We start from the raw sequence: 16,191 nt of genomic DNA, 5'->3' as shown, positions 1-16,191 counted from the left end.
CAGCGCCAGTGAGTCAAGGAGCCCTCCCTCCGACGGAGTGAGTCATCTTAAAATCTTTGCCAAGGTTCCTATCTCCGAAAAGGGCATAGTATTTTTCATACTCGTTTCCAGACACCTGGCTTCTATGATCCATTTCTGTTTTGAGACCTGCTGCCATCTGAAAGTTGTGTCTAATTTCGAAATGTGGTCCGAATTGCATCAGTGCCGGTGCCGAAAATTGGTAGAACTCACTCGGAAATTAATCTGGAATGATGTATGATGATTCCCTCTCTTTCTCTGACTTTCATTCGCAGTTAAAAAAAGACACATTAATGTTACATCCTCTCTAGGTTGCCATGAAAACCAATCCCCGTCTTAACTCTTAAACTCCCACGAGTGACTAAGACAGAATATCTCAATGCCAACACGATATCAAGCAGACAAAGGGTGAGAATAGAGATAAATATCAATTAGGAGATTATAAGTCGATTAAATACCAAATTCTCCAAACTAACACCACGAGAATTGAGAGGCAGACAGTAAGGGGAATTACTAATGAGATACAAGAGAGAAAGGGTTAAGACGATAAAAGTCGAAGTCGATTCCCGTTTTTAGAGAAAATGCCTACAAAAAACGGCACGTATTCCTGTAGGGATTCCACCATTTCAGTGTTACAAATTGGATGACGAAATACCCTGTATAAAAGCGCCTGAAAAACGGGCAACGCTGCTTTTTTTGGCGCTATGACATGATCATATATACCCTTGCATAAGTTAAGTTGCGATCATCTTCAAGCGGGAGCACCAAAGGGCCGTCGAAACGGACTAACCGATCCAAAGAAATTAGTTCTTAGACATTCAAGAACATCGGCGAAAATTGAAATAACCAGAGCTAAAAGTCGAAGTCGATTCCCGTTTTTAGAGAAAATGCCTACAAAAAACGGCACGTATTCCTGTAGGGATTCCACCATTTCAGTGTTACAAATTGGATGACGAAATAACCTGTATTAAAGCGCCTGAAAAACAGGCAACGCTGCTTTTTTTGGCGCTATGACATGATCATATATACCCTTGCATAAGTTAGGTTGCGATCATCTTCAAGCGGGAGCACCAAAGGGCCGTCGAAACGGACTAACCGATCCAAAGAAATTAGTTCTTAGACATTCAAGAACATCGGCGAAAATTGAAATAACCAGAGTGAGATTCGTGAGTAAACCAACACACCAAAGCATCATTTTCAAATAAGTTACGCTGGTACTCAGGTATTAACTTTGATAGAGTTACTCTATCAGGATGAAAAAATAAAAAATTAAAAAAGTAAAAAATTCACACATTTTTGAGACTCGTTAATTATTTTAGGTCTTTATGTAACAGTCAAACTTAAACCCATATTTAATGACTATTAATAAATACTTTCTGGAGTAATATCCACTTTAAATAAGGCATGAGTTTATCTCATCGCTCTTAAAGCAAAAAAATCATTTTACGTTAAATATTTTTGAGCTTATTTAATGTCTAAGAATCTCTTTAAGAAAAATTCCGAGTATATTCGTTTCAATATAATCTTCAATGTTTAACAACCTTCATTTTTTTTATAAAGAACTATCCTAATAACTACATGATAAACTCCGCCCTGTTCCAAATCTTCATGCATCCAATTTTTGAGAGCCGACGAAAGACTAAGGAAAATAGGAGAATGGTATAAAGTACCTAGAAAAGACAAAATAAAAAGTAGAAAAAACTTCCATTCGTTCATTACGCCCTCTTCGAATGCTTCTTATAAGATACCGGGCGGGAACAAATCCGACTTTGAAATTCTTTTCCGGAAGCCGAACATTAGAATTATTCCTCAAGCTGACCACTCAAAATCGACTTGAAGGAGAATGGTTGAAATTTGTAGCCTGTTCCTTGATAAAACTTGTTCTGGAACTCGACCCTGTGAAGGAAAAAAGACGTATATAATTATGGTACTCTCATGTTCAGAAGACTGGGTTTGAGTCAAAAATCTACGCCTTAATTAAGACAAGTTACGAGCTCCAAACGATCTGCTTGATTAGGAGTTTCCGCCTCTTTGTGGTGTTTGGTTTACCAATTGATGGTAGTAATTACTTTAAGTAAGAAATGAACATTAACTTCTCTGTTGAGGGAAACAAGCAGGGAATGAATAGAAGATGGAGTGGGAAAGCAGAAAATGCGTAAGAGAGTGCGATGAGAACTTACCAATGTAGACGAAGCGAATGCAAAAAGGCCGACAGACCCTCCATGATCAACAGGATGACTACGGTTTCAACTAAGTATAAAAAAAGTGATATGTAATAAATTAGCCTAAATACAAAAATCCCATGATCTCTAAATGGAAACCGCCCCTTCTTATTTTAAGACAGCCTACGCGCATGTCCTCTTACGCGCGCATAACGATCGACGTAATGAAAGATTATTAGGTTAGTCTGGTAAAATGTTATTTCACACTTACCTGCCCAAAGTGAAAATATAACAAAGGCAGCGACAGAACCCAGCCAACCGGTAAATGTGAAAGCTGGACGAAGAGACATGTTCCAAAATACTTCCGACAGCTCTAAAATACAAGAAATGTATAGTTTTCACAGTTGTATCAGAAGTTTTTTTAACTATGGAGCTGCGCTGCGTGCACTACGAGCTCCGCTAAAATACCCCGTCTCCAGACCAAGGGGGCCAATCAGAGCCTGGCTTCCCAAGAGGGTAAAGGGGTACTCTCGATGAAATCAAGAGGACAGGGGAGGTATAAACGAATTCTTACATGCTGTTCTCACAGAAAAACAATATATGGGCATACTATTTAAAGGACGGTCCCACGAGTTTTGAAGGAAAGGAAACTTATAACTGACATTTCAACGGATAGGGGGGCTGGGCCGAGATCGCCAAAAAATAAAAGGTATCCCGGACATGTGTCAACGGTACAGACATGCCACACGCTGTCTCGCCCCAGTTTTTTAACGCTGAAATCTCTTCTTGCCTTATGTTCTTCCTCCAGATCGTTACAAAAAACCGACTTCAGGCCGTAGGGAGGTTTCTACAACTAGTATAAAGAATCCTTACAGGATGAACTAATTATCAACACTGTACCGTACCTTTGATGAAGTGAAAACCCGATTTCTTGTTCTTACCTGCATGAGCTAAACTTAAGGCCCACAGTCGCAAGTAAGAGGCCGTGTTTGAGATACAACTGAGGCAGTATTCGATAGTGTGGATGGCCTGATGTACAAACACTTCCCAAAAATCAAACTAAAAACATAAAAAAGAAAGGAAAACTGATCTGAATTTTTTTTCCGAAAGGAGTCCTGAATCCAACAGCACCCATACCTCTTCACAATGGTCATCAGGTGATTGATCTTCCTGAAACGAGCGGTCATGATAAACCACTGCACCAGAGTCTATACCAGGATCATCCATCTCCCCGGACAAGAGAGGAGTACTGGGGCTACCTGGCCCTAACCTCTGATAGCCCTTAAAAAAGGAAATGTTTGACACAGAATCAGATAAATATACATATATATATATACATATATATCAATTGGAAAGTATACATGAAATATATATGTTTTGTTTTCTCATAAAAAAGAGACACCAGAAGTTTCAAGGCTCTCCAGCAGAATACAAGTTTTATATTTTTACATCTAGTACACTTGCAGGAGCAACTGGTACAGAAGAAAAGTCTGGGTATCAAAGCTTGGTCGATGTATAGGAAGTCACAATCGCTGAGTTTTACAAAAGAATTGGGTGGGGTATTGGACACATTTTTTGCCCCAGAAGGCAGGAATCTTAACAAGTTCAAATGTCTGGGGTGGTGCCAGGGGAGGAGGGGATGTTGAAGCTTAGAATTGATTGACACATGTAATAAAGCTACCAAACATCAGGAAACACATTGGCCAATGAACTTCCCATTGAAATGTCCAGAATCAAATCCAAAGTGATTTCTGCGCAATTACATAATAACATACAACCCTTGCTTTTTACATCAAATGAGGAAAACAATAAAGATAGCCAGGAATTACTTGACCTACATGTTCTTTGTTAACTCTGTGCCGATGTCGGAGATATAAGGGCTTTGTTAAGAGCATCCAGGGAACACAGAGCATTGCTATAACAACCAGTAATGGTTGAACAACAGCCTGTCATAAGAGCAGAGAAAGACCATTTAAAATGTCAATCCTTCCACTCCCAATGTCTTATTTAACAATTCTCCTTACTATCTATTATACAATTCTTATGAAGTTAAGTCGGAGAATTTGAGTATTAGATCCACCATTGATCCCCTAATTTATCTGTTTCTTTATTCTCAATGTTTGTCTCATGCTTTATATTGTAGACAATGTATTGATATTGTAAGGAGAAATTCTATCTAAGTCACTTACTGGAGTTTAAATAGGGCTAGACACTTAGTAAAGTGCTCTGGCCAACAAAACGCTCTCAAGTATTTCATACACAACAAAAAAGATGCATTATACACTGAAAATAAAAACCATTTTTGAGCACCTGTCCATCATACAGAAGATTTTCATCTTCTATCTTTGAACCAAATTCCAGAAACATGTTGATGAGTGCCAACAGTAAGCTTGGTTGCTGCAAAATCAAGCAAACATTGCATGAACAAAGAGGTACACAACTTAAATCAATAAACTTAAATATTTGCTTGTAACATGGCAAACGAGACCTAAAAAACCCCAAACATGATTACTTGCAGTGTTGTTAAATAGGGGATATGTAGATGTATAGGGCTGTAAAATGCATCTAAATAAGGTGGCAGCAAAGCTTTACAAGTTAAAGTGATCTTCCAGTAGCTAAAATAAACTTTTAGGCTTGGTGATTGTGGTTTGTTGAGCAACAAACAATTTATATTGAAATAGAAAGGTACTCCTCTAGATTGCCACTGAATATAAACAAATCCCAATAAAATGGAAACGGGAAATTAGCAAAGGACATTCCTGATCACAAGTTGACTCTTCTTGTCCACTGTTTCTAGGTTGAATTGGAATTTGGAATGTTGGGGTTTTTGTGGAAGGAGGAAAACCAGAGGATCCTGCAGAAAAACCCTTAAAGCAAGGATGATAACCAACAAGAAGCTCAGCCCATGTGTGATACCAAGGGCGACACCAATAACTCACATTCTTACTGTTGATATCTATAGCAATCCATTTGTAGACAATCAGAATGACCAGGTAACCAAAGATGCATGACAAAAACAGGATCTGGAAGAAGAAGAAAAAAAAACAAGAAAATGTTTGCTATTGACAATCCTTTGCTTCTGACAATCCTTTTGGCTGGTGAAATCTACCAACAATGTCTGGAAGAAACCACTCTCTTAAATCTGACATCAGAATGATCGCATAAATGTAGTACAAACAAAAAATGAAAATAACACAGGAAAGAATTTTTACACACAAACAACTGAAGAAAAAGATGTGGCCATAACCATGTGATCTGAAGTGTTGATCACATGATCACTACTAGCTCTAGGAATAAGATTGTACTTCAACCTTATCCAGACAAGCTTCAACCCACAATAAGGAACTAGACAGTATATATATAAAGCTTACTTTTATTTGCAATTCAAGAGATCAAGAGAATGATTCTCAAAAACAGAAAGAATAAGTTTGCATATTGACAGGAATAACCTGCAAAGGGTGGTCAGGTTGGAGATTAGCATGATTGACCGAGGAAGAATTTCTTCTTACAATATTCATACAATATCAAGCACGCAAGTGATGAGAATAAAGAAAAGTCTCAATTGGGGAATTATTAGAAGATCCAAAACCAAATCCTCAAAGCTAAAATCACAAGAATTTTATAGCAGACTGTAAGGAGAATAGCTAAATGAGATCTTGGGAATGAAAGGGTTAGGGAGTGACATACATTTATGGAAAATCTTGCCAGCAGTGATTCCCATTCAACCATCTTTTAACCATTTCAATCCGAAAATCTAAAGATTAATTCTCCCCACCATCATCTATACATTTCATGTAATCTTAGCACTGAGAATTTGGTGTTAAATCAGCAAATATCGTATCTGAAATTTGTTAATAAAATTGTTTCTTTCTGCTTATTTTGTGTCTAATTAAATATGACATTGCAAGGAGAAATTCCTATCTGGTCTCACCTGGGAGCAAAAGGGTTAATGGGTAGATTTGTGGTGCAGAGATGAGCAGCTTCTTACCAATGCTGTTGGTAGGCATCAAGTAGCAACAACAGCAAAAAATCAGCAAGCAGCACTTAATGCATAGAAGCAAAGCAACTTAAGATCAGCACTGATCAGTTAACATAAAGCTCTTTAAGTTACCAGTAGGCATTTGAATCATGCAAGGAAAACATACTGTTGTCCAAAATGCCAGCCATCTAACACTTGCACCGCAGGAAATATGTTAGCTTCCTCATCTTACACATACATGCATATATCGCATTTTTTAGCACTGTCTGTTACTACCTAGTCCACACAGGTTACAGAAAGCGAAAACAAAAAACTTTTGTATTTTGCCTTTTATTTGACCAATATTACACCAGCCTGTATATTCATGAAAAAATTCATATATACTTGAAATAATTTCATTTCTGCCATGAAGTCTATCTGTTTGAGTTTTGACCATGAAGAATATGTGGATAAAATCAACATCCAATAAGTAATTCAATTTCACTTACCTGGGGTACTAACTCAGCAACAATATCTAAAGATTTGTTGAAGTGTCTAGGGAATAAAAAAGTTGCATATTAATAATATCTAAGACAATTTTCAACTAGTCTCTCAAACAAAGGCCAAGTTTCTGAGGCTGTTCTGGACAAACTTGTACCCTACAAATGTTCAAGTTATATTCCATGAATAGGTGCTGCAGTCCTTGATGCTGCATTTATTTTATTGCTAGGAAGTCTTAAGGTAAATCCGAGCATTCTGACAGGTTCCTACTTGGTCAAGATTTTGCCACATGGACCATATCCACAGAAACAGTCATAATTAAACCATGTATTTTTGTTTGAAAAAGCTGGAATATTCAATTGAAAATAAATAAGTTTCATGGAGTGCCAAATAATAATCTACTCACTCACCTTCCTTGCTCAAGCTGTACTGGAGAATAATGGCTCTGGATCGTTTTTGAACTAGCTGCGCTTGGTTTGTACTGCTATGACCTCAGGCCAATATTCCCCTGTACAGCCCTTGTGCTCAGTTAATAAGAAGTTATTATTCAGGGGCCATGTTATTTCCTTGTGCTCAGTTAATAAGAAGTTATTATTCAGGGGCCATGTTATTTCCTTTCAAGTGGAACTTATTTCTAGGGCTGTACCATCTCACTCTAAGGTGACACTACATTAGGGTTGAAATTAGATTTCCTAAAAAATAATCTCACAAAGGCTGGGTCACAGGCCAACCAAGGCCATACTAGCTACCCATCCTGTAAAGATTTTATGGATAAAATAATATTTCATCACTTTAAGATCTACATTTCATTACCGATGATTAAAGAAATTTAGACAAACTCCAAACATCATGTGGGCCACTCCAATTACAATAGACATCTTCATTTTGAATGAGTTGGTAAATGCAAGTTTGTTCGTAGCCAGCTGCCAGATCTGAAATGAAGCAGAGGTACAGAAGAATCAGATTCTAAAGTTTTTTTCTTTTTTTGAAGAAGTGTTCATGGTTTTCCCAGATTTATGGTTACTGACATTAATTTTGTTGTTAGCTCAAAACATTAGAAATGGCTTTGATAAAACAAACTTTCAGTAATATTGTTTTAAGCATTAAAAAGTGTAAATGAAATGTTTTATTTGTAGTTCATTAAAGGACAGATACAAATTCTCTGTTAATTTTATCAAGAAAGGACAGAAAGTTATTCTGACAATATTTTCCAGTTGGCAAACTGCTCAATCTATAAGTATTATCTTTAAGACTTATAGAGCAGTTACTAAAATAGGTACTTGTAAAAGTTGTTTTTAATCACTACACACTTACTGGGTCAATACCAAAGAAGTACGGCACCCCTCTTATATATGTTTCCCTGGGGTCTACCCAGATTTCTTCTTTCTCTGCAACTGACTTATTTAGGTTGTCCTTACTAAAAGACAAAATGGCAATTAAATTTAAAAGCAAGAAAATTAGTTGTATTTTTTTTTCCTTCATTACAATGCAGAGATCTGTAGATATTTCTTTACTGCATGGTGGATATTTTTTACTAATAAATGGAATGCAATCTCTAGTTAGAACAATTTTCAATCAGGTGTATTAGGTGTTGATAGTAAATTGAGATTGCATTAGCTCTGCCTTACCTTGCTCTGTGATTGGTCCAAATATCTTGTGCCACATTCTCAACCCATTAGATCCAAAACTAAGACCATTTACAACATGGTTGCCAAGGTTTTCCCATGCTTAAGATGGTTTGGTTGTTTTAAGTTTGAATTCTCATTGGGTTTTAGAGGCATTTTCCTTTCTTCTGAAAGGCTGTAGTTGTGATTATTTTTGGTTTTGGTCTCCAACAGCCAAATGGAAAGCACTCTACTACTGTAACAATAGATTGCCATGTTTCCTTAAAATTGAGGGCTAGTAACTATTCAGGAAAGTTTGCGTACCTCAATAAACTATTGTCAGTGTCTAGAGATAATGTTTACTTCTGATCATTGCCCTTACATTATTCATACCTGATTGAATCCCAATCTACACTAAGATCCCAGGCTGTGCCAAAGATGTTGAAGGACTTGGAAAAGCAGTCATTGTAAATAAGACCAGTGTACATGGCAAACAGTCCCATCAACAAGATGATATAGCGGCCATGAAAAATGGTCTCAAACATCTTCACGACAATATGCAATAATTGGAAAGAAAATAAGAAGGTTAATTATCATTATCATAATGATATTTAATCACTGCCATATTAGGACACCATAGAGTCCATTCAATGCCCATCATTGAGATTTGAAGCTTGAAGCCCAACAGATTATCTGTCTATCTTAGCTTTGAATGTGACACCTACCTCACCACCACCTTTATAATTTTTCAGCTTCTTTTCCTTCAGAACTAACCACAATGCAAATAGGAACATTATCAAGCCATGGCCACAGTCTCCAAACATGATCGCAAACAGAAATGGGAAGGTAATGATAGTAAACAGGGCTAAGGAAACATGAAGGAATGGAAAAAAAATCAATTTGAATATATTAGCTATCAAGCCAAGTCGCAGTTTCTGTTTAACTGCGTAATGATTTGATTTGGTGCCCTCCTTCCAATATATAAGTGCCCCCTTTGTTGTGGGTGACCCCCTCAAATTTGTTTATCTTGATAGGCATCCCTATTTTAATATGTACCCCTATTGAGTAAGCATCCTCAGTACAATAAGCACCCCTATACCAGTAAGCACCTCTATTCCACCTAAGGCCCCTGTTCTGTTTCAGTTATAGCAATGTTAGAGTACATACTACATTGAAGTCGATTCAACCATGGTTCATCTTCTTTAACCAGTAACTGCTCACTTAGTCCCTTATGACTAAAATAGTCTGGTCTTGACCATCTCAGTCTTTCAACTATTTGGTCCCTTTGAATGTTTAAAGTTCCTTTGAATGAAAGATCCCATCTTAAAACTTTGTGATGATTGCTTGGCTAGTTGTTCTAGCTAAGAAGAGTCCAGGGTCAACAAGTCTGTTTCCAGTTTTTGTTATTCTTTCCAACTAAACATCAAATGAAAGCTTTGTTTCACATTTTTCTGTTTCTGAAAAAAGAGATAAGCACCCGTCTCTAGCGAGCACCCCGTTTCAAATAGGCGCCCTCCCCTGAGTTACCAAAAGTACACAGTTTGGAATGGTCATCTTAATATTCTAATAATACTTATTTATTACTAAAGTAAGTAAGAGTAAAGATCACATGGAATCACCTGGATTAACCTCTTGATAGTTTGCTACTCCATAGGCATCTACAATGGCTTGAAACCCCTGGGTAAACTTGTTAGTCCTGTTGAAAGTTGGAGGCTCTTGATCAGAGGCCATGCGATTCAGAATAGATGGTATAGCAGCACCACTACGCTCTGTGCCTCGCCGCAGTGCTTGATGAATCTTGTCCAAGTCACTTACTGGACACCAACATTCAGCAATAAGACATTTCTGAGTAACATCCAAGTTGAATGTGTTCATGGTATGATATATGGCCTTGATCTTTTTAACCTGGGAACCAAAGCAAAAAATGACAAGTACTAATAAACTAATGCAAAATTTACATTTAATATTTCATTATTTGAATCTGGTAGTGAGATCTCATTATCTTTCCTAGGATGTTAATTTGGTACCGACTGTATGGTAAATTACAGGGCAATGAACTTAACAGGGGCATCTATACCTATAGAAGACTCTTGATTTTTTCTAATGATAATAAATGACCAGTAAAACTATTAAAACATAATATTATATAATTACATGTTTATCCTTTTAACTCCCAGAAGTGATTAACAAGTAACTTCTCCCAATAATCTCAAAACATTATCCAGCAAACAGGTCATGAGAATATTCAAACTCATCAGGCAGAAATTGTTACCTTGATCTAACACCAAATTTTTGTAACATATTTATGAGGAAACATGTAGCAGCTAGAGGGGAGAATTAACAACCAGATCTTGGGAGTTAAAGGGTTAACTATTAATGATTTCTAATAAATACCTTAATAAACCACTGACTAATGTTCTTTGCCAAAGTTGTCAACAAGCTGTAACGATGGTCTCTTGTCTCATTTAAGACCTGAATGAAATAAAATTTGACAATAAAATGACAACATGAGATATAACTTATTTACTAACTTGGTAAACTAGACAGAATTACAAGTGTATAATATATAGATCAAATCTGTTCCAGTTTTAGTTCAAAGTTTGTTCTGTTGCATTTACTTAACCAATGATTCATGTTAATTCCTTTATCACTATACTGGTATATATTTATATTGTAGAACCCTCCTGACTGGAACTAGGTTAACTAACTATAACAAGATCTGATTTCCCTTATGTGAATTTTCAACATTTACTATTGGCTAACTCTAACCCCAGGTGCTAACTCAAAGTGTTTTTTTCCTTGGGAGTTTGAGTTAGCAAGGCTCTACTGTATATATACATATGTACATACACACCTGTTTTCAAAAATTTTACAACATTGAAAATGTATATTAAATATGTACATACACGCCTGTTTTCAAAAATTTTACAACATTGAAAATGTATATTAAATATGTACATACACACCTGTTTTCAAAAATTTTACAACATTGAAAATGTATATTAAATATGTACATACACACCTGTTTTCAAAAATTTTACAACATTGAAAATGTATATTAAATATGCACATACACACCTGTTTTCAAAAATTTTACAACATTGAAAATGTATATTAAATATGCATACCTTATATATTCTCATCAAAAAGAGACACTTTTTGACAAGAAAACAAAAGATATTTATATTTAATATATATTTTCAATGTTGCAACATTATAAAAACAGGTATGCATATATGTATATATCTGTATAAATATATATATATATTCAAATTACCGGTATATATATATTCAGTTACACAAACATCGGCAGAGAGTTCCTGAACCTCATCAGTAAACATTTTCCGAAAAATCACCAGTAGAGCAAAATTTTCAACTAAAACAACATGAAAGTTTGTTATAGCTGCACAGACAATCTACAAACCATAATTAAGAAACACAACAGAAAAATCCTCAAGACAAGCAAGACACCCTCCACGGAAAATAAATGTAACTGCAGACACATGTCAGGACCTTTCTTTAAATAATTAAATCAAAGGAGGAAAATCGGAGACATGAACCCTGCAATATTGGTGAGTAAAAAAATAAATTTAAAGAAAACTTTCTTACCATTTGAAGATCTTCAATCCTTGTGTCTACTCCAGTGGCAACCTCTAATCTCTCGGTCGCAGTGTTTGGACATGGGTAGATTGAAGCACGATACCTAAGAGGGGAAAAATTTAGTTATTTACAGTCAAACTTGTGTCCAACAGTCACCCTCGGGGAATAGCAGGATGACTGCTTAACCCTTTAACTCCCAGGATATAATTGTTAATTCTCCCCTCTAGCTGCTACACATTTCCTTGTAAATTAGTAGCAAGAATTTGGTGTTAGATCAAGATAAGAGCTTCTACCTGATACATTTGAGTATTAAAGGGTTGATACAGGTTCCACAGAATAGGGGTATTATTAATTAATAGCAGAGAATAAAAAAATGCTATTTTATGCCATAATGTACACAAACTTGCTAAAAAATACTACTAACCTTGAATTCAGGAAATAAACTTGGATTAAATATTACTTTACATGAATGTTCCATACTGGTGGAGGGCATACAATAAACACAGACTGTTGGGACTCAGTTGAGGGTGACTATCATTGTTTGATAGAGGTGACCACTTAATAGAGGTGAAAACTACTAATAATACAAATGGAAAGAAGTTGGGAGGGTTTAGAAATCAATCCCCTTATACTGGGTGACTGTGCACTATGGTACTGCTCAATACATGTTCAATTCTATCATTGATTTAAAATCTTGACACAATTAAATTCACTCTGCAGAAAATTCAACCATACATATGGAAAGAAACAGATCAAGGATTTTGTTCCCTATGATCTTTTAAACCACTTATTGTCTGCTGTTTGCCTCATCCTTGTCTTTTATGTTAGTAAGTAAATAACATAACATAGCATGCCTTTTGGGTGACACAGATATTGTAGGGTAATATAAGAATTGCACATGACTTTAGACATGCCCTTTATTTGTCTGAGGAGTTCCTATTGTTGTAAAAGTTGCCCTGTTGTCTATTCTGTTGTTTTTGACAAAATCCTTCCAAACATAGTCATTTCCTAATCATTTCCTCTGGTCAATCAAACTTGTTGTCGACTAGGAATTTATATTAATTCTTGTTTCCCTGCCACCTCAATTAGCTTTACTATTTTGCAGGCAGTGATTGTTAGATATGTATTTTAATTGCTAAAAATAAAAAAAATTTTTTGTTGTTGATAGGCTTAATGCAACAACAACAACAACAACAACAACAACAACAGTTAGATAACAAAACACATTTCTCACCCCTCACAAATTTTCATCACCCTGCTTTTGAGCTGATCTCCTTGAAAAAATATAATAAAGACACACTTGTTGACTTGGTCTCCAGTGCTTGGATCTTCCAAAGGAGTCTCTATTTCTGCCTGTTTTAACAACACATTCCCTCGACAGGCACGCCACAAAAGACGTTCAAATGAAGGCATTTGCTCACGCACTATGACTCCAGTGACAAAACTACAAAGGAAGACAATAATTTTGTTCACGAGCACCAAAATGTAAATGTTGTGAGCAAAATATGTTAGAGCTCAAATGTAAGATTATCTCTCTTAAGTTCCATCACAAACCAAAATTCTTATTGTTGCATTGACCAAGGAATGTCATGTATACCCTAAGTTTAAATGGATAGCAAGGTAATAAAACTTCCCAAGGTATTTTTTGATTATATTATAAGCACAAAACATGATAAAATACAAAACACTTGAATGTATTATTTATACAACTGGAATATCTTGTTTCTAATAAGTTCCTACATGAATGGGAATTTGATCTTCTCAAGGTATCTCTTAATTATTAATTTACAGGTATTAAAATATAATAAAGGATACATTAGACTTGTTTTGTTTGCACACTAAAAGAGCTGAAAAAAGGTGTCAGCCTATTCTTGGTTTATTTATCAATTTTGCAGAATGTAACAAAAACATCTACCATGGTGAATATATTTGTATAAAATACTTATAAATAAACTGGTAAACACACCCCAGTTGAGTTTCTTTTCCCATTTCATCCATTGCGTCATCTTCTGTGAGTGCCTGTAAATCACTCCTCTGTGATTCATGCATTAGTTGTTGATTTCCCTCTAAGACAGCCTAGAATGAAAATAAAATGCAATTTGCAAATTGTGTATAAATGATTTGAGAAAGATGGTTAATTTTGAGCTCTGTAATGAAATAAGCCAGGAATTATGCATTTTGTCTTGTCTTGACAATTGAGAAATGAAGGAAAATTCTACTTTCCTTATCAGAGATTTAGAACCAAAGACTCTCAGATTTGATTAGTGCTCCCATGTATGCATGCTCCAAGCATTAACCAAGAAACTCTTTGATGATCAGGGACACAGCTTTTATCAACTCACACTAATTAAGCTTTTAACATTGCCAATCCCCACAATATAAAGGACACATGCCACATAAGAACCTAATTATGGCCCAGCTCACCATGGAGTTCTCAATACCCCAACAGTGAAGCAGTGATGTACAGAATCTGAGGGTTGGAGGTAAAATGATTCCTCCTGAGGCCTCAGAATTTTTTTTTTGACCCATGATGAGACAAGATGAAAAACTCCTTCTTTAAATCACAAAACAATTTTACTGTGATTTTTTAGTAGTTATCCCAGTTATAGCACATTTGTGCACTGACTCAGGATTTAAAGGTCATGCACTGATGAAGTCCTGAAAGAGTCACAGACTGTCATGGCTATGGGCATGACACTTTGCTCTCATGGTAAAGAGACAAAGGAGCAATTATCCCATCCAAGGGAGGTAGAGACACTCCTTTTCCTGTATTAGGAGACCAAGAACAGACCCACGCAAATTCATTCAACCTATAATTAGGGAATTACACCATTTCCATATCAGTTTAAACATTTTTTTACATTATTTCCATTAATTAGCAACAAATTAGTGGATACACTATAGTAAAATGGAGCTTTTTCAAGTACAGATATGTTTGATTACCTCTTCAAAGAAGGTTTGAGTTTTTTGTAAAATGTGTTTGAATTCTGTCAGTGCCAAAGAGTTCTTCATAAGTGTCTCATAAGTTGTGTTGCTGTCTTTCATTTCATTTTCAAGCTGCTCAAATTGGGCCTAAAAAAGAAGAAAAAGAGAAAGTAAATGGAAGAATGAATAAACAAGTGTTAGAAATGAATAACTCCCAAGATCTGATTGTTAATTCTCCCCTCTAGCTGCTGCACATTTCCTTAAAAATAACTGTGTTGTGAGAACTTGGTGTTAAATCAAGATAACAACTTCTACCTGATACATTTTAGTATTCTCGTGACCTGTTTGCTGGATAGTGCATGGATTTTGTAGGGAGAAGTTATCTGTTGCTCATTTCTGAGAGTTAAAGTGTTAAGAGATGAGGAGAGGGAGGGAATACCTTGTGTGTTTTGTATTTCAATAAAAATCTTATTAATTTCTACCAACCTCAAGATCAATCATCTCTCGTAATTGAGGAGTTTCTGGATATTCTATGGCTTCTGATACACGTATATCTGCTTTTTCAATTTCCTTGTATAAGAATCCTACAATGAAAATTTTGCCAACTTTATTAAGATAACGATAAGGGTAAATATGACCAAATTAGGACTCATCTAAAATCTCCCCTGTCCACTTACGAAGTTTTCTTTCCATCTCCTCGCATCGTCTCACCTCATTGACGAACTTACGCTGAAAAGCGTTCACGTCTGGATTTAACTGGCGAGAAAAAGACATTGAAAAGTAATTTTCTGTTGATCTCTCGTAGAAGTTTTAAACATGTCAATACAAATCGAATGCAGCTGAACTCTGTCATTTTGTACTTACATCTCGAAACTGTGCTAGGCCCTAAGGAAGAAAACGAATGGCATAGCTCAGTATATTTTGTCAAAGAAAACAGTAGAGGTACATTAAAATAAATAACTAGACTACACTAAATCTATCGGATTGAGAGTTTCACTTAGTTTCGTACCAACTCTCCAAGTTCGCTCACGCAAGTGTAAGCTGCTTCAGCTTGAAGAAAAAGTTGAGCCAATGTCATTTCCTCCGATCTGAAAAGGGAAGACATCTCGGCAAGGAGCAGGTGAAGAACAGAAAATGTGATGAATTTTTTGTCCAACGTAACAATGAGTTCTATGTAGCCATCTGGCCACCACACGAACCTTATTTGTTATGTTATCTCTCCCGCGCTGTCACCAGTTAATCCGGTGAGTATCATATGATCAAAATTGGTACCCAGACTCCTATATCGGATATACTTCCTCCTCCGGGATGAGAGGGATGTTGTGTTTCTGAAAAAAAAAACAGGAAGGTTTCTTTGATTCCCGCATAATCAAAATCCTTCTCCCAATTCAGTTTTTGGGGCGAATGCCTTGCTCTCAGTAAT

General features: G+C 36.0%; 1 protein-coding gene across 1 annotated transcript; it reads right to left on the bottom strand.

Moving 5' to 3' along the window:
• Nucleotides 1-950: 950 nt before the first annotated feature.
• On the bottom strand, nucleotides 951-16,009 carry LOC131771782 (V-type proton ATPase 116 kDa subunit a 1). The gene is made up of 23 exons (XM_059087646.2): nucleotides 15,778-16,009; nucleotides 15,633-15,653; nucleotides 15,446-15,524; nucleotides 15,255-15,352; nucleotides 14,787-14,915; nucleotides 13,810-13,919; nucleotides 13,078-13,287; nucleotides 11,853-11,946; nucleotides 10,638-10,715; nucleotides 9,863-10,148; nucleotides 8,969-9,108; nucleotides 8,637-8,788; nucleotides 7,954-8,056; nucleotides 7,453-7,571; nucleotides 6,648-6,693; nucleotides 5,120-5,203; nucleotides 4,491-4,577; nucleotides 4,019-4,126; nucleotides 3,318-3,461; nucleotides 3,122-3,239; nucleotides 2,452-2,553; nucleotides 2,199-2,268; nucleotides 951-1,914 (listed from the first exon to the last, which is right to left on the bottom strand). The coding sequence occupies exons 1-23, from the start codon at nucleotides 15,871-15,873 to the stop codon at nucleotides 1,821-1,823; spliced, it is 2,568 nt and encodes an 855-aa protein (XP_058943629.2). The 5' UTR covers nucleotides 15,874-16,009; the 3' UTR covers nucleotides 951-1,820.
• Between the last annotated feature and the right edge of the window lie 182 nt (nucleotides 16,010-16,191).

This window comes from Pocillopora verrucosa, chromosome 10 (genome assembly GCF_036669915.1).
Source record: "Pocillopora verrucosa isolate sample1 chromosome 10, ASM3666991v2, whole genome shotgun sequence".
Lineage (NCBI taxonomy): Eukaryota > Metazoa > Cnidaria > Anthozoa > Scleractinia > Pocilloporidae > Pocillopora > Pocillopora verrucosa.
This window is presented reverse-complemented; position numbering and strand designations above follow the sequence as displayed.